At 36.0% G+C, this 18,691-nt stretch overlaps 1 protein-coding gene across 1 annotated transcript in view; it reads right to left on the bottom strand.

Annotated features, from left to right (window-relative positions):
* LOC117334406 (ubiquitin-like modifier-activating enzyme 6) overlaps nt 1–18,691 on the bottom strand; it is a 65,504-nt gene that overhangs the window by 46,361 nt on the left and 452 nt on the right. The window contains exons 2-7 of the mRNA XM_033894006.1: nt 8,710–8,775; nt 8,124–8,218; nt 7,399–7,427; nt 7,068–7,162; nt 6,653–6,764; nt 2,156–2,236 (exon numbers count right to left, since the gene is read on the bottom strand). Coding sequence (XP_033749897.1) covers nt 2,156–2,236; nt 6,653–6,764; nt 7,068–7,162; nt 7,399–7,427; nt 8,124–8,218; nt 8,710–8,747 — 450 coding nt within the window. The 5' untranslated portion in view covers nt 8,748–8,775. The remainder of the gene's footprint in view (nt 1–2,155; nt 2,237–6,652; nt 6,765–7,067; nt 7,163–7,398; nt 7,428–8,123; nt 8,219–8,709; nt 8,776–18,691) is intronic.

Raw genomic sequence — 18,691 nt, 5'->3', positions numbered from 1 at the left:
CAAACTTGACTCCTAAGTGCTACTGAGAAGACCCTTGGCTCTGAGTCTCAGTGATTCGTGAGAAGAAACTTGACTCGCAGACACAGCTGAGAAGACCCTTGACTTCGAGTTATGACAACTCAAGAGAAGAGTGACTTGATTGTGGTTGAAGACATGACCTGATTACCCACAAAATAAACAAATAAAACATGGCATAGGTTGGTGGCTATTGTAAGGAAAAACTTCACTTCTTATGGCTGCTGAGAAGATCCTAGACTTTAAGTTGTGATTACTCATGAGATGAGTGACTTGACTCGTAATAGAAGAGGCTTGATCTGACTGATAACTAATTAAACCTAGTACATGATAATAACAATCTAGTAACAGACTAAATAAAGTGAGGAAGAAACATCATCTCTATATATATCTATGACAAAGCTCTCCTTAACAGTTGCATAATATATTCCGCACAAGTATAAACAAGAATCTGTGACAAGTACAAGGAAAACAATAATGCTAGATACAGATAAAAGGTGTGACAGCTATGCCGTAAACCAATTATTTAGAAATATCTGTGACAAGTACATAGAAAACAGTAACGCTAGATACAGATAGAAGGTGTGAACGCGAAGATATAAATGTTTACTAGAGTAACAAGTATCGAGAATGCTCCTCTGATATCCACGCTGTAACCAAAGTCTGGTCAGGTACAACAAGTCAAAATAGACAGATTGATGAGTAATCTCACCGCTGAAAAGTCCAAGACAACTGAGTTGGAAGCATAGTAAGCTGATGCTACGATTTCCACTTTATCTGCATGTCGCTATCATCGGGAGATGGAAACGCATAATGTAGTTCGGTGAGTTTCCGAGTCGTCTGTATGTAGTTATCAAAGTTGTTCGTTGATTATCCGAGGAGTCTGCATGTCGTAATCGTCGGGAGATTGAAATTCCGACTAGTTAAGTTGTTCGGTTAGTTCCGAGTACACTGCATGTCGTAATATCGCGAGATGGAAATCTAGACTAATAATGTTGTACGTGTAGTTCCTTAATTATTTTTCCTTAAATCAGATAATTACCCCTACAAAATTAACCGTAAGCGCCAAAGAAGACGATGCAATGCCCTACAGTGTTCGACAAGACATGGGCGCTGCCATCTTGAATCCCGCACGGAATCCTGGGATCGCGCACCAAGCTGCTGGTAGTGACGCGTTCCTGACCTGCTTGGCCGCCATGTTAGATGACCCGAGACGGTTTACAAACTGATGTCTTTCGATTTCCACTAGCACGAATAAGTCACACACAAAGTTAGATCCCGATAGCAAAGAAAACACATTATGGTTGCATAAAGACTGTTAGGATCCAAATAGGAAATACACAGCTCGATGACGAATGACATTCGTCAATGTAAACTAAAGGAAATGTCCTCGACACACGTCGATAAAAATGTAAACAAACACAACACACGTGTAAATACCGTTATTGGTGTGTACTTCACTGTCGTAGGAGACGACAACTCCAGGCAAAACACTCGTAAGTTCAAAAGTCAATAGGAGTTGTTGCGACGAAAGTAAACAATAGGAGAAAATAATGATGAATAAAACACTGCTGCTACAAATAATCACGCTGCTTGAAAATGAAAGCAGGTGGCGCTATCCCCTGACGTATTTCCATTGGTCAAGAACATCACGTGATCAAAGGCGCGAGGTTAGAAATAGATATTTACTAACATGAAGACTGTGACGGGGTTTTTAAATGTTGTGTACAAACAACTATTTAGTAAACAAAATATCATTATATAACATATTTTCACCTGGTCATATATGCATTATGGCATATATATATATATATATAACATATTTTCACCTAGTCATACATGCATTATGGCATATATATAAAACATATTTTCACCTGGTCATATAAGTAAAATCATAACTTTGTTAAAGGATAATGTTTTGGTACTCGACTTTTACATATACATGTACTATATAATTTTTGTTTTAAGGCCCATCAAAAGTTTAAATCAATAATTTATAGAGCCAACATACTCCGAGAAAACAGTAGTGTGTTTAAATCAATAATTTATAGAGCCAACATACTCTGAGAAAACAATACTGTGTTTAAATCAATAATTTATAGAGCCAACATACTCCGAGAAAACAGTAGTGTGTACGTACCTGGATAGGAGGTGACTGGGTTCTGCATAGCTGGTTGATTTTGAGCTGTAGTTGTAGAGGCACCTCTGTCAATATAACACACTGGAAAAAACATTTGAATTTGGTGTCAGAAATATTTTCTACTGGATACATTTGTACTGTATAGTTGGTATACATAGTATTTGAGAGGGATCTAATTTCGTAATGATCTCTGTCAGCAAACATAGCTCAAAAGTAAATACCCAGCGAATATTAATTAATACCAACAAATGTATTAAAGTGCTTACTGTGTGGTAACATGAAATTTGATATCCATAAACATGGTTCAACTTGGACAGCCTCGAAATATTAGTCCCCGACATTTAACTACTATACTGTAGATTATATTTCTTACAATCTATCTACTAAATGTTACTATTTTAAGATCAGGTATAGATTCTGGAGTAAAGTTATTTCTAAGGTGTACTAGACTTCTGATATGTTTTACTACACCACAAAACATTAATCAATGTGGTATTACACTAATGTTCACTTTAAGGTATGAGAGGTCTGTGTTACCTGTACTTACTTGGTACAGTGTTACCTGTACTTACTTGGTACAGGGTAAGGTATGAGAGGTCAGTGTTACCTGTACTTACTTGGTACAGGGTAAGGTATGAGAGGTCTGTGTTACCTGTACTTGGTACAGGGTAAGGTATGAGAGGTCTGTGTTACATGTACTTACTTGGTACAGGGTAAGGTATGAGAGGTCTGTGTTACCTGTACTTACTTGGTACAGGATAAGGTATGATAGGTCTGTGTTACCTGTACTTACTTGGTACAGGGTAAGGTATGAGAGGTCTGTGTTACCTGTACTTACTTGGTACAGGGTAAGGTATGAGAGGTCTGTGTTACCTGTACTTGGTACAGGGTAAGGTATGAGAGGTCTGTGTTACCTGTACTTGGTACAGGGTAAGGTATGAGAGATCTGTGTTACCTGTACTTGGTACTGGGTAAGGTATGAGAGGTCTGTGTTACCTGTAATTGGTACTGGGTAAGGTATGAGAGGTCTGTGTTACCTGTACTTACTTGGTACAGGATAAGGTATGATAGGTCTGTGTTACCTGTACTTGGTACTGGGTAAGGTATGAGAGGTCTGTGTTACCAGTACTTACTTGGTACTGGGTAAGGTATGAGAGGTCTGTGTTACCTGTACTTGGTACTGGGTAAGGTATGAGAGGTCTGTGTTACCTGTACTTGGTACTGGGTAAGGTATGAGAGGTCTGTGTTACCTGTACTTACTTGGTACAGGATAAGGTATGATAGGTCTGTGTTACCTGTACTTACTTGGTACAGTGTTACCTGTACTTACTTGGTACAGGGTAAGGTATGAGAGGTCTGTGTTACCTGTACTTACTTGGTACAGGGTAAGGTATGAGAGGTCTGTGTTACCTGTACTTGGTACAGGGTAAGGTATGAGAGGTCTGTGTTACCTGTACTTGGTACAGGGTAAGGTATGAGAGATCTGTGTTACCTGTACTTGGTACTGGGTAAGGTATGAGAGGTCTGTGTTACCTGTACATGGTACAGGGTAAGGTATGAGAGGTATGTGTTACCTGTACTTGGTACTGGGTAAGGTATGAGAGGTCTGTGTAACCTGTGCTTACTTGGTACAGGGTAAGGTATGAGAGGTCGGTGTTACCTGTACTTACTTGGTACAGGGTAAGGTATGAGAGGTCTGTGTAACCTGTGCTTACTTGGTACAGGGTAAGGTATGAGAGGTCTGTGTAACCTGTACTTACTTGGTACAGGGTAAGGTATGAGAGGTCTGTGTTACCTGTACTTACTTGGTACAGGGTAAGGTATGAGACGTCTGTGTAACCTGTGCTTACTTGGTACAGGGTAAGGTATGAGAGGTCTGTGTTACCTGTACTTACTTGGTACAGGGTAAGGTATGAGAGGTCTGTGTTACCTGTACTTACTTGGTACTGGGTAAGGTATGAGAGGTCTGTGTTACCTGTACTTACTTGGTACTGGGTAAGGTATGAGAGGTCTGTGTTACCTGTACTTACTTGGTACAGGGTAAGGTATGAGAGGTCTGTGCTACCTGTACTTGGTACAGGGTAAGGTATGAGACGTCTGTGTTACCTGTACTTACTTGGTACAGGGTAAGGTATGAGAGGTCTGTGTTACCTGTACTTGGTACTGGGTAAGGTATGAGAGCTCTGTGTTACCTGTACTTGGTACAGGGTAAGGTATGAGAGGTCTGTGTTACCTGTACTTACTTGGTACTGGGTAAGGTATGAGAGGTCTGTGTTACCTGTACTTACTTGGTACTGGGTAAGGTATGAGAGGTCTGTGTTACCTGTACTTACTTGGTACAGGGTAAGGTATGAGAGGTCTGTGTTACCTGTACTTGGTACAGGGTAAGGTATGAGAGGTCAGTGTTATATTACCTGTATATACTTGGTACAGGGTAAGGTATGAGAGGTCTGTGTTACCTGTACTTACTTGGTACAGGGTAAGGTATGAGAGGTCTGTGTAACCTGTACTTGGTACAGGGTAAGGTATGAGAGGTCTGTGTTACCTGTACTTACTTGGTAAAGTGTAAGGTATGAGAGGTCTTTGTTACCTGTACTTACTTGGTACAGGGTAAGGTATGAGAGGTCTGTGTTACCTGTACTTACTTGGTACAGGGTAAGGTATGAGAGGTCTGTGTTACCTGTACTTACTTGGTACAGGGTAAGGTATGAGAGGTCTGTGTTACCTGTACTTACTTGGTACAGGGTAAGGTATGAGAGGTCTGTGTTACCTGTACTTGATACAGGGTAAGGTATGAGAGGTCTGTGTTACCTGTACTTACTTGGTACAGGGTAAGGTATGACAGGTCGGTGTTACCTGTACTTACTTGGTACAGGGTAAGGTATGACAGGTCGGTGTTACCTGTACTTGGTACTGGGTAAGGTATGAGAGCTCTGTGTTACCTGTACTTGGTACAGGGTAAGGTATGAGAGGTCTGTGTTACCTGTACTTACTTAGTACAGGGTAAGGTATGAGAGGTCTGTGTTACCTGTACTTACTTGGTACAGGGTAAGGTATGAGAGGTCTGTGTTACCTGTACATGGTACAGGGTAAGGTATGAGAGGTCTGTGTTACCTGTACTTGGTACTGGGTAAGGTATGAGAGCTCTGTGTTACCTGTACTTGGTACAGGGTAAGGTATGAGAGGTCTGTGTTACCTGTACTTACTTGGTACTGGGTAAGGTATGAGAGATCTGTGTAACCTGTACTTGGTACAGGGTAAGGTATGAGAGGTCTGTGTTACCTGTACTTACTTGGTACTGGGTAAGGTATGAGAGATCTGTGTAACCTGTACTTGGTACAGGGTAAGGTATGAGAGGTCTGTGTTACCTGTACTTGGTACAGGGTAAGGTATGAGAGGTCTGTGTTACCTGTACTTGGTACAGGGTAAGGTATGAGAGATCTGTGTTACCTGTACTTGGTACTGGGTAAGGTATGAGAGGTCTGTGTTACCTGTAATTGGTACTGGGTAAGGTATGAGAGGTCTGTGTTACCTGTACTTACTTGGTACAGGGTAAGGTATGAGAGGTCTGTGTTACCTGTACTTACTTGGTACAGGGTAAGGTATGAGAGGTCTGTGTTACCTGTACTTGATACAGGGTAAGGTATGAGAGGTCTGTGTTACCTGTACTTACTTGGTACAGGGTAAGGTATGACAGGTCGGTGTTACCTGTACTTACTTGGTACAGGGTAAGGTATGAGAGGTCTGTGTTACCTGTACTTGGTACTGGGTAAGGTATGAGAGCTCTGTGTTACCTGTACTTGGTACAGGGTAAGGTATGAGAGGTCTGTGTTACCTGTACTTACTTAGTACAGGGTAAGGTATGAGAGGTCTGTGTTACCTGTACTTACTTGGTACAGGGTAAGGTATGAGAGGTCTGTGTTACCTGTACTTGGTACAGGGTAAGGTATGAGAGGTCTGTGTTACCTGTACATGGTACAGGGTAAGGTATGAGAGGTCTGTGTTACCTGTACTTGGTACTGGGTAAGGTATGAGAGCTCTGTGTTACCTGTACTTGGTACAGGGTAAGGTATGAGAGGTCTGTGTTACCTGTACTTACTTGGTACTGGGTAAGGTATGAGAGATCTGTGTAACCTGTACTTGGTACAGGGTAAGGTATGAGAGGTCTGTGTTACCTGTACTTACTTGGTACTGGGTAAGGTATGAGAGATCTGTGTAACCTGTACTTGGTACAGGGTAAGGTATGAGAGGTCTGTGTTACCTGTACTTACTTGGTACTGGGTAAGGTATGAGAGGTATGTGTTACCTGTACTTGGTACAGGGTAAGGTATGAGAGGTCTGTGTTACCTGTACTTACTTGGTACAGGGTAAGGTATGAGAGGTCTGTGTTACCTGTACTTACTTGGTACAGGGTAAGGTATGAGAGGTCAGTGTTATATTACCTGTACTTACTTGGTACATGGTAAGGTATGAGAGGTCAGTGTTACCTGTACTTACTTGGTACTGGGTAAGGTATGAGAGGTCAGTGTTGCTGTCCACTCCAGTGGTCAGACTGTTTATACTAACATATGGGTTTAACTCTGCCAGTCTAACTTCACTTGCTGCAGCTCTAAAACAATAAATGTGAAATGATAAAAGGTTTTTTTCACAATCTAATTCAAGGATCACTGAACATAGTTAGACAGAACTTTTGAGAAATAAACCATTAAAATTATGATTTTGTCTTACCAGGTAATTATTTGTACATTTAATATTAGATCACAACAGTTTGACATGAATATCAAATATCAACCACCAATCAGATTTGATAAATCCTTTCTACCATGTTAGTCTGAAACTGTGAAGATCCAAACCAGGCCAACACTTAGAAGATATTAACAACCTCTTGTCTCTTTACATTATGCATGCTAACCTGTTCTTCCCCTGTGCTATATCTTCCTCTGTAAGGAAGAACTGGACTCCCAGATCAGCTGCTGTGGCTGTCCGCTCATCTTGTATCGTCAAGGACTACAACCGAACCAAAAACAATAATATATTTATATATTTGGTATGGTTTTCAGGCATCTTATATTGAATTCAGACATCAAACCTAAATACATACTTGTACATGTATCAATTAAATGCTTCTTTTAAGTCCTTTCCAAGACCCATTTTAAAGAAACCCTTTGAACTCCAGCAAAAGTAATGATCTTTCTGTTTGGTGAAATACAATGTATTTCTCTTTACAACATGGATATATTTACCTTTATCCCAGCCAATACAATATTCTTTGCTGAAAAATATAACAGATTTTTTTGTTAAGAAAATGCAAATTTTGTACATGTCAAACTTTAAAACACTGTTCTTGTTCTCATTCTATTGTCATTCGGGAGTCAAAACCTTGTAACTGCAAAACACAAACTTTTCAGGAGAGGAAAGAGAGTATAATCACTGAAACTGTAATTAACAAGCCATCATGTAACTTATAGCCAACTTCGCTGGGCTAGCGAAGTTGATTTATAGCAAAAATGTTGTGTTTTCATATTGTTTATGTAATTTAGGTACCAGAGTGCTGTTATAGTAATACTGTACTGACTGCAGGTTTTTACTGCAGTTAATCCATTATTCTCCATCTCATATCTCTTGTAAAAGCTGCAAATGGTCACTTCCGGTGCAGATACAAGCTTTTGTCAGACTTACATCATGGCCAACGAAAATTCATGATTTTGATCACATGATGAAAATGCCACTTTCCATTGACTGATATATACAAGCTTTTGAGAGGTGATGTAGCAGGACAGGAAGACTACAATTCAGGCAAAAGCATGTTTTTACAAAAGGTGAAGTTACAATTCCATGCAAGGTTTTGACTCCCAAACGATGATATATATATACTTGTACATGTATAAGGCTATATAATGTTGCTTTATATCAAAGTTGTTCAACTCAGAATCTATTGTGAACGAGTCTTTATTCATTAAATACATACCTATCTCTATTCCTAGACCTCCCATACCATAGACCAGCACTGAGGCATTAGCCATCCTCTTCATGGCACTATCACCAAGCACATAGCGCTGACGGCTATGTATATATATATGGCAAAGTAAAAAAATATAAATCAATAAATCATTAAAAGTTCATTGAAATAAAAATATTTGATGTTAAATATTAAACAAAGCTAAATGGGCAAACTAATATGTTTTATTTCTGCCAAAACTTAAATTAAAAAACTTTTTAATAATTAATAGCTGTATAGTCAGAAAATGAATTTTATTGTAAGAGGCACAACTCTAGCTACAAACCAGATGGCAGTGAAAATAATACTGAGTTATGTAAAAGGGCACATCTCCACAATTATTTTCAATTGAACAAAATTAATATGTCAATATTCATTTTAAAATACCAAAATTAATACATTGTATATAAAAATAACAAAAGGAAAATTACTAAAATTTGAATTTCATGTATCCATGTTAGACATTGATCATATTTCAGAAGTCTATTATTTTAATGAAATAATAACCAGTAAATAAAAGTATCTGAATACTTTCAGTAATTAATCTGCCATTTACCTGTACAAAGAGTCATCTATTTCAACTTCTGCAGCCATGCTGACCCTTTGGTGTCTGCTTTGAAATCTGAAATGTAATTATAACCTGCACTATGATTGGTTTAGTATAGTTTAATGACACATGCACATTAACTCACTAATGTTCACCATGTCGTTGTTCCAAACAGAGTTGTTTGCATTCAGACTTTTTGTAATGTTTACTGGGTGTGATACCCAGTCGATACCGGGATATTAAGGCAGAGATGAAAATGGACTAAGGGCAAAAAGGCTGAAAATTAGATTACTCAATCCTTTCAATGGGAAAAATTACAAGTTTACATTACACTGATATTCTCAAAAAGGCTGAAATCAGCCAATCAGCTGAACATTTTCATCTCTGTTAAGATGTGTTTCCAAATACAGCATGAGTTACTTGCCTAGCAGCTTATTCAAAACATCTTGATCCATCTATAGCTAATAAGAAATATATACAGTGATTCTGATCAGTTTAGCTATACATATACAATGCATGCATCCTGCCCGACACATAATTATATATAAGTAATTAACATGTATATAGTAATGCTGATGATCACACACCACTCACCAAACCCTGCAAAGGTAAAAAAGAGCAATGCACAAGTTACTGGTGCCAGCTGGTGATGATATACATTATATGTACATGCTGTTTTTACTATAACATGTACCAGCTGGCGATGACATACATGCTGTTTTTACTATAACATGTACCAGCTGGCGATGATATACATGCTGTTTTTACTATAACATGTACCAGCTGGCGATGATATACATGCTGTTTTTACTATAACATGCGTACCAGCTGGCGCTGATATACATGCTGTTTTTACTATAACATGTACCAGTTGGCGATGATATACATGCTGTTTTTACTATAGCATGTACCAGCTGGCGGTGATATACTGTACATGCTGTTCTTACTATAACATGCACCAGCTGGCGATGATATACATGCTGTTTTTACTATAACATGTACCAGCTGGCGATGATATACATGCTGTTTTTACTATAACATGTACCAGCTGGCGATGATATACATGCTGTTTTTACTATAACATGTACCAGCTGGCAATGATATACATGCTGTTTTTACTATAACATGTACCAGCTGGCGATGATATACATGCTGTTTTTACTATAACATGTATCAGCTGACGATGATATACATGCTGTTTTTACTATAACATGTACCAGCTGGCGATGATATACATGCTGTTTTTACTATAACACGTACCAGCTGGCGACGATATAAATGCTGTGTTTACTATAACATGTATCAGCTGGCGATGATATACATGCTGTTTTTACTATAACATGTATCATTCAAAGTCTCTGCTGCTAGCTATATGTATAGTAGTCTCCAACTGATCGTATGCGTGTCACACACATTTTCAGAACTGTTCGTACAAGAGCTGTTGCAAAACAGTATAACTCGTCTCACAAATGTTTGTCAATAAATAATGAAAATATATAAATTTATATAATTGTTTTGCATATAGATTGGATAAATAAGATTTATTTTGTGTACTTGACAGAATTAGTTTGTGTTACTCAACCTTGATTGACATCGTTAATAAAAAGCTGAAAAATCTCTAATATCTTCAAAAAAGGATTTTTTTCCAAAAATATACACAGATATATGCTGGTCATTTATATAAAAGAGCTTAAATTATAAATTTTAGCCAGAGTCACTAATTTCTAAATATAATGTATTTCATTCAGTCAAAGTTATTAATGTCTAAATATATATATATCATAACAATCAAGTTATTCTTGAACTTATTGTTTCCAATATGTTCTAGTCCGGTACGACGATTTACCCAAAAACACCCAAAAACACCCAACACTACCCAAAAACACCCAAAAACCACCCAAAAACACCATAAACCTACCCAAAAACACCCTTAAATGTCGAGATATTCGCATTATCACATTAAAATTAGTGTTAAAACATTTTTTTGTCGACTTGCTAAAATACGATTTTGATTTTTGTTTTCTTGGTCCGTATTTCAAGACACAAAACTAGCCAAAAACGCACAACGACTACCCAAAAACACTCCAAAACACCATAAACCTACCCAAAAACACCCTTAAATGTCGAGATAAATGCATTATCATGTTAAAAATGGCTTTGAAAAAGTTCTTGGTCGACTTGATAAACGACGATTTGGGTTTTGTTGTTTTGACTCGTATTTCTTTATACAATTTCGAAGCGCCCTATTCGAAGGGGCATAACTCTAGCCTGTACTCTTACAACACGGCCACGTGGTAAGTTCTTGTGTCATAAGCCGACCTTTATTTTTTGAACAAATAAACAAGTTTTTGTTCTTGATTCTGATATTGCTTTAATATTTGTAAATGAATTGAAGTAAATCTGTTTTTATTTTTTTATTTTTTAGATAACAATTATGTAAGGGCTGAATAAACTTTTTGAGTTATATTTGTGAATTAGTTATAACAAGTGCTACCAGGGACATAATGTTCTGTTAAAACTGGTCATATATAACATGTAACATCTTACTAATTTTCTATTATAACGAGCCGTATACAACTTGTAACAGCTTACTATTTTCTATTATAACAGGTCAAATACAAAGTGTATCATCTTACTAATTTTCTATTATAACGGGTCATATATAACATGTAAAATCTTAATAAGTTTCTATTTTAACGGGTCGTTGTAACATGCATAGCATTTAAATAACGGGCCGTTTATAACATGTAACAACTTACATCATATAGCCTTTATTATTATGAGGGCATGGTTTGTTGCATACCAATATTTATTTCGGTTATAATACTTCTCTGCTTCTAGTAATATAAGTTTAAAATGCAATTCATACATGATGTGAAATAAATTCTGAAAATTTAGAATTTTTACTAGCCAAAACAGCAATGGATACGTTGCAAATCTACTTCGGAAGATACCGCTTTTTGTGATTTTCGGATCATTTGTCCGAACTTGATAAAACTTGTCCATGAAAGATTAGTAACTCCCACGCAAGATTCATAGAGTAAATTTTCAACATCGTGGGTATATGAATGAGCCAACTTAGGGTAATTATTCTATAGGCAAACCTTTGATATACGAATTTGTTTCGCTTGTAGGGAAAACGAAACTCACTGAATTCCAAAAATTATGTATTTGATTTAAAAAACTTGAAAATATATTCCCTATAGTATATAAACGCTATTCTTAAAGAAATTCAAGCTCAATTTTCGGAATTTTTTTGAAGTGTATGCAAACCAAACGCGTCAACTCACAAGCAATTATCGGCGCGTGCCGATTAGAACACCAGAAATCGCAGACACCTGTGGTGCAGTGACAGGTGTGACGAGCTTGTGGACTGTAATTTCACACCTGGTAATTGTTTAGCGGTATACTAACCCACTCAAACTTGAGAATTCGTAATTCTCCGAACATGTTTATATATTTCTTAAAGTCCTGTTTTAAGAGAAGACAGGATTTGCGACACACGAATGGAAAGTAAAATCACAAAGATCTCAATCACTTCACGATAATTACACAATTACAAAAAGATTTTTTTTTTTTTTTTAAATCGTACACTTTAATCATTGCGAGTTTAATAAGTTTTAGTATTAATTATGATTAGTCACAATGAAATAAATTGTATGTTTTTTATCATAAAAAACGGAGCTAAAATTATGGTTTTAATAAGTACCTTATATATGTACCTGCACGAAAACTATCAATAATATTATAATTGTTGCGAAGCACTTTTATATTATTTCACTGACAACGATTGTATATATGTATATCTTTCTCAAGCATTTAATCGTCGGTTATCCATGAGACAATGACATGTTAAAATAAGGGATAAAATCTGGTATGTATAAGTACGTTGTAGGCTCCAACACTGGTTTTCATACGGGAGAGATATAGTTAGTCAGTATAATAATAAGTCTATTGTAGATCATGATGAATCTATTTATTAATTTCTGAATTAAGTGTCCTTCACGACAGGTGCAATTCGCGTACTTCGATGTGCGATATCTCGGCACTCGGTGAACAGATTTTGATGCGGTTCGCGACATTCTTCTTTGGTGGTTACATAGAATAACATATTTGAATATCGTTTTTCGTTCCAGGTACACTTTAATGACGCGAGTGGAGAAAAAAATTACCGAAACTAAATATACACGTCTCTGCCGTAACTGAGAACTAATGCGGTTTAATTAAATTGGCATTATTTTCGAGGAATGGACCCAAATATATGTTCTTCATTACACAACTATATCATACGTTGAATATTAGGGTTTTAAATGACCAAGAAATATCTAAAATCATTTTTATTCATTCGTGTTTTGCGGTCTGATTGCCGTCTGAGTTGAATATTAATTTAACAGTTCTATATTTTAATGAAAAAAGCATGTGTTATAATTCCAACATCCTCATTCTGCAAATTCTACATGAACTTGTAAAATACAAAATCAGAATCAATAATAATGATTTAATATATTATCTATGGTTATACATATTACACAATATGCAAGAAATAATAAGTGCAGGATACAGTACTTAAATTTTATGTATAGTTCCAGTATGAAAATGGTGTTCGCTATGTTATTGGCAAGTATTATATTTCCAGTTTAAGATTCATATTATTATAATTGATAATAATTACTCTTTGTAATCACATTTATGTATGTGTATCGTTGTCATATTTCCGATACAGATGTGATAATCTTGCATTATTTTATATATATTAGCTATAAACAGTGTTCTCTTAATAAATTAAATTTATCTATCCATATAATTTCAATAAGTTCGGATGAAATTCAGACTTTGTTGACACATTTTTTATAGGTTGCATATATTATTGTTTAAATGTATATTTGTAAACGCTATATTATCATTATTGTTGTGGTGATATATTTGATTTTATTCTGAATAAATGTCAAGAACTGGATCCTCAGTTTTTCTTTCTTATTCTTCCATGAGGTATGTACCGAAAGCCACGTGGTCATTTTTTTGAAGTCTTTGCTTGTTACAGTTACCTCCCTTCGAATATACTTCGTTTCAATTTCAGAACTGAGAACCGAAATCAGCACTAATCAAGTTGGCTAAGAATCTTTTAAATGTCATAATTAAACTTGCCATGCATTTATCTCGACATTAAAGGGTGTTTTTGGGTAGGTTTATGGTGTCTTTGGGTGGTTTTTGGGTGTTTTTGGGTAAATCGTCGTGTCAAATATAGTCTTTGCTTGTTAGAGTTACCTCCCTTCGAATATACATTTTACAATTTCAGAACTGAGAACCTAAATCAGCACTAATCAGGTTGGCGAAGGACCTTTTAAATGTCATAATTAATGTTGCCATGCATTTATCTCGACATTTAAGGGTGTTTTGGGGTAGGTTTATGGTGTTTTTGGGGTGGTTTGGGGTGGTTTTGGGTGTTTTTGGGTAATTCGTCGTGCCCTTCTAGTCATTCATTGGCATCTACTGAAACCTGTCTGAAGATTAAGACAAGGAAATGTCTTTAAGATACCTGCAGCCTGTAATTTACTCGATTGCTGGTCATCTATGCCCAGTTAAGTCCCTTGCCATGTTAGGGTCTATTCTATTCCTAGTAGCTAGCATTTAGGCAAGGAGTTTTATGTTGACCTTGTCATGTCATGTGCATTGTGTCATATCACAGGAGTCTGCTTCTGGTTATAATTAATAGAAAAACATATTAACCCCTACTACATTGCACGACCGTCTTCAAGTGTAACACTGTTGATATATACTAAGAGTAGGGGGTGGGTTTTGGCTCTTTATAATGCCAGAGACCTATATACTAGGGATTCGCAACAAGCTCTTTGGCTTACCAAACGTCACCGCCGAGCGGAAGTTCGGGTAATTTATCCCATAGTGCATTGCTGCTCCTACTGTTTAGACGCCATATTGAAGGTACGCCTGAAACACGGTCAGCTTTATGACAGCTCATAGAAGACTATTGTCCGATAACAAATCACGGGAATCAAACGTAAGTGCAATTATTTTTATGTAAACTGGTGTTTCAAACGTATTCCGTCGTACTTTATGTTCGGAAGACTGCACATGTGACCGTTCTTTCACGGCGATTACCACGCTGGTTAGCTTATGTCTGGTGTTAAAGACGATGCTACATGGTTTCAGTTCATATAATTAACTCCTTTTTTATTTATTGACCAATTTCAAAATGGTTTTCAAATAATTGTTGCTCGGTAGTTACTCTATCGCGTTTAGTCAAATTTGTTGTGTAATTCATTGTGAATATTTAGTTATTGCCCAGTGAAAATAAGTAAACAAAACAAATTATGGTTATACTATGAATGGCTGGTGTTAGGGACAGTGCTACATGGTTTCAGTTTAACTCCTTTTTTATTTATTGACCAATTTCAAAATGGTTTTCAAATAATTGTTGCTCGATAGTTACAGTATCGCGTTTAGTCAAATTTGTTGTGTAATTCATTGTCTTTAATATCATATTTATAATTAGATTAGTGATTTGATAGCTATAATCTGTAGAATTTTATATAGTATAATCATGACTTCTGTTACCATTGATCTCATGAATAATAAAGCCATTATTGAAAGAAATGCATTAATTGAAACTAATTGAAAAAAGCATTAATCAGTCTAATGTAAATTAAATTAAATATTATACTTTTTGTAAATTATTTAGTGTTTCAAAACAGATATTTGATACAGAATTGCAGGGATTGATCGAGGAATGAGTGTGTTGGAATATAATAGCTATGATATCTTTTGCACATAGCAAAACATTAAATACTGCGGTATATATTTTATTGTATTGTGTGGGAAATTAATAAAATCAAAAGGTTGTATATATATTTTTTCCCCATTATGACAGATATATATACCCCCCCCCCCCCCCACCCCAACCCTTTGGGGCATTGATCACACCTCACCTAAATTAAATATTATACTTTTTGTAAATTATTTAGTGTTTCAAAACAGATATTTGATACAGAATTGCAGGGATTGATCGAGGAATGAGTGTGTTGGAATATAATAGCTATGATATCTTTTGCACATAGCAAAACATTAAATACTGCGGTATATATTTTATTGTATTGTGTGGGAAATTAATAAAATCAAAAGGTTGTATATATATTTTTTCCCCATTATGACAGATATATATACCCCCCCCCCCCCCAACCCTTTGGGGCATTGATCACACCTCACCTTTGATAAAAACATTAACACCTGGTCATGGGGCATCTCCTAATAAACTCAAAGGGGGGTCCATTCAGAATATATGTAGAGTATATACCTGTATGTACCTGTACTTCTGGGTCTACAGAAAAAAAATATTGTCATGGTGATCACCTGGGCTCCCCCACTCCATCCAAACCATAGGGACATTGACCACACCTTTATTACCTTTGAGATATACATGAATCAACAGGTGTGTCTCATTGTCAACACCTGTCCTGAGGCTGGCCATGTCCATCTCCCCAAAATACTAGAGTTCACTAAAGGCATGCTGTGCAGTATACAATCTAAATATTTACCTGTACTCTGGAAGACAAAAATCCCTCAGGTGTGTCCTCATTCCCTAATTAAACTTAAATGGGTCCATTCATATTTAGATATACAAATGTATATGTTTTTAGGTTAATTTTGAATTTACGAATCTGTTTAATCAACATTTGGGGTATATGAATTTACTGCAGGGTATTTGAAATTTGAATGTTTCAAATTTAAATCTTATAGAAGCTTCTCTGCCTATTCTATACCATAATGTATCAATACTTATTAAACTTGATTTTTGTTTCAGAAAGCCAAAGAAGAAAAGATCTACCATTGGTACATGACCTAAGCACTATCAAAGTTTTCAATACTAAATAATAAAATATTATCAATCATCAAACATGACAGTGTTTTTTTTTTTTTTTTTTTCTCATTTTACTTAAGACTTTTGCTATAGCATTTGTCTAATAAACAAGAAATATCTCAAAAAAAAGATAAAAGGCATAGTTTTAATGCTGGCTTTTATACTGTAAAACTGCTGGTGAAATAAATCAACGAATCACTGGTCTAGTGGTGGGTGCAGATGAGCTCTAAGGCCTATAGGTATATAAGATATATAACATTAAACAACTACAGATGTGTACAGGAGAGTGTTACATACATGTACATGAAAACTGTTCAATATAAAATTATCTACACTAATAAATTTTGTCTTTTGCAAGCCAAGCATAGATATTAACCTAAATTTGACAACTCTCTAACATTATTAACAGATAATAGTTGGATTAATTTAAAAACAGAATGTCTTTTGTAGTAATATTGTTTTATACATTTTACCCTCAGACCTGTATATAATGGACATATCAAAATAAAATGAAACTCATCCTCGATGTCACACAAATCACAATTGTTACAGGTTCTATTTCTTTGGGTAATATTATTATGTCTACCTATTTCTTTATTTAATTTGTGTGATGATGCTCCACATACATTTATATTTAGTTTCTATAGGTTTAAAACTGTACACAGTGGCTATCTATCAGATATCGATATATAATCTACCTTTCGACGAACTAGATATCTGTTAACATGTTTTGTTTTGTAACATCGGTCAATCTCTGCTCAATGCTTTTAAAAGCATAGTCTACTGGTGAATTAGAATAAAACATGTACTCAATACCTAAAGCGGCTAATTCATTTTTAATGTCACATATCCACACGTCATTCTCATTTACCATTTCATCAAGACATGTTTTCAATGCCAGATTATCCGACTGTTTCACCAATATTTGAACACTCTTAATTTTCTCATAATAGTTAATGGTAATCTACCAATTCACAGTAAACGAAGTCATTGCAAGTTGATTTAGGCACCTTATTAAGTTAAGTATTATTTTTACAGAATATCTAATGTACGCTTTCGACATCCGGTGCTTTATGAAATCCCCATATTTCCGATGCATAACGTAAAATACTATTTACATACAAATCAAAAATAGAACAATAAGTTTCTACATTCAAGCAATGATTTCTAAGAGAGTTTTTGTGTTTTGTAAAACTTCCCATTGTAGTTGAACAGCATAACCAAGTATTTAAAACTGTCAACAATTTCTATATTGTCATTATTATTCATTATTATATTTCCATGGCTCATTATTTCTTATTTGTCCACAATTTCTAAACACCATGATTTTAGTTATATCAACATTGACCTCCAGATTCCATTTTATGGTATATGCATATAAAGAATCCAACATATTTGGAAATCTTCTGGGCAGTTAACAAATAAAGCCATGTCGTCGGTATACATTAGCAAGAAAAGATCAAGCATCTGTAATTCAATAATTGGACAGTTGTCATTAATAAAGTGTATTTAGATACAAAGAAAATAACACAGGTGATTATATTTCCCCTTGTAAGAGTCTGGTATAATTAGGGAAGCACTGACTGAAGTCAGTATCACTATCGAAAATATAAGACATCTAAATTTAGATCATCGTCTAATGGCAGAAAATCGGACGACACTTTCCATATGTTTCTATATGAATCTTTAACGGAAAAATGGTGCTTTTTTCGGTTAGACACTACTTAAATATCGTTGTTCACATCTGCCGATATACATTACAGTGCATAGGTATAACTATCGCCAGTGTGAAGTTATCTCGGCCAAACGCGGTGACACATGTGCACAGACAGTCGTCGCCATCTATAAACAACTCCGATATCCACCTATTGCGCAGCCGCAGCGCTTGGTCTCGCTAGATCTCGTGCTAAATATACCTCCGGTTATGAGAACAATAGGTGAGGTCGTGACTCTGCGAGAAAAGCGGTTGTTGCGAATCCCTAGTATATAGGTCTCTGATAATGCTAATTACAAGAAACAGATGCCTGTGGTCATATCTAATAAACATGTTTATTTACATTCTATCGTTGGTTGTTCCTGCACGACTCGAGTCTAGAAAGTGTGTTACCTAAATAAACT

This window comes from Pecten maximus, chromosome 9 (assembly GCF_902652985.1).
Source record: "Pecten maximus chromosome 9, xPecMax1.1, whole genome shotgun sequence".
In the NCBI taxonomy this organism is placed as follows: domain Eukaryota; kingdom Metazoa; phylum Mollusca; class Bivalvia; order Pectinida; family Pectinidae; genus Pecten; species Pecten maximus.
The sequence above is the reverse complement of the archived record's forward strand: the minus strand, read 5'-3'. Positions and strand labels throughout refer to the sequence as shown.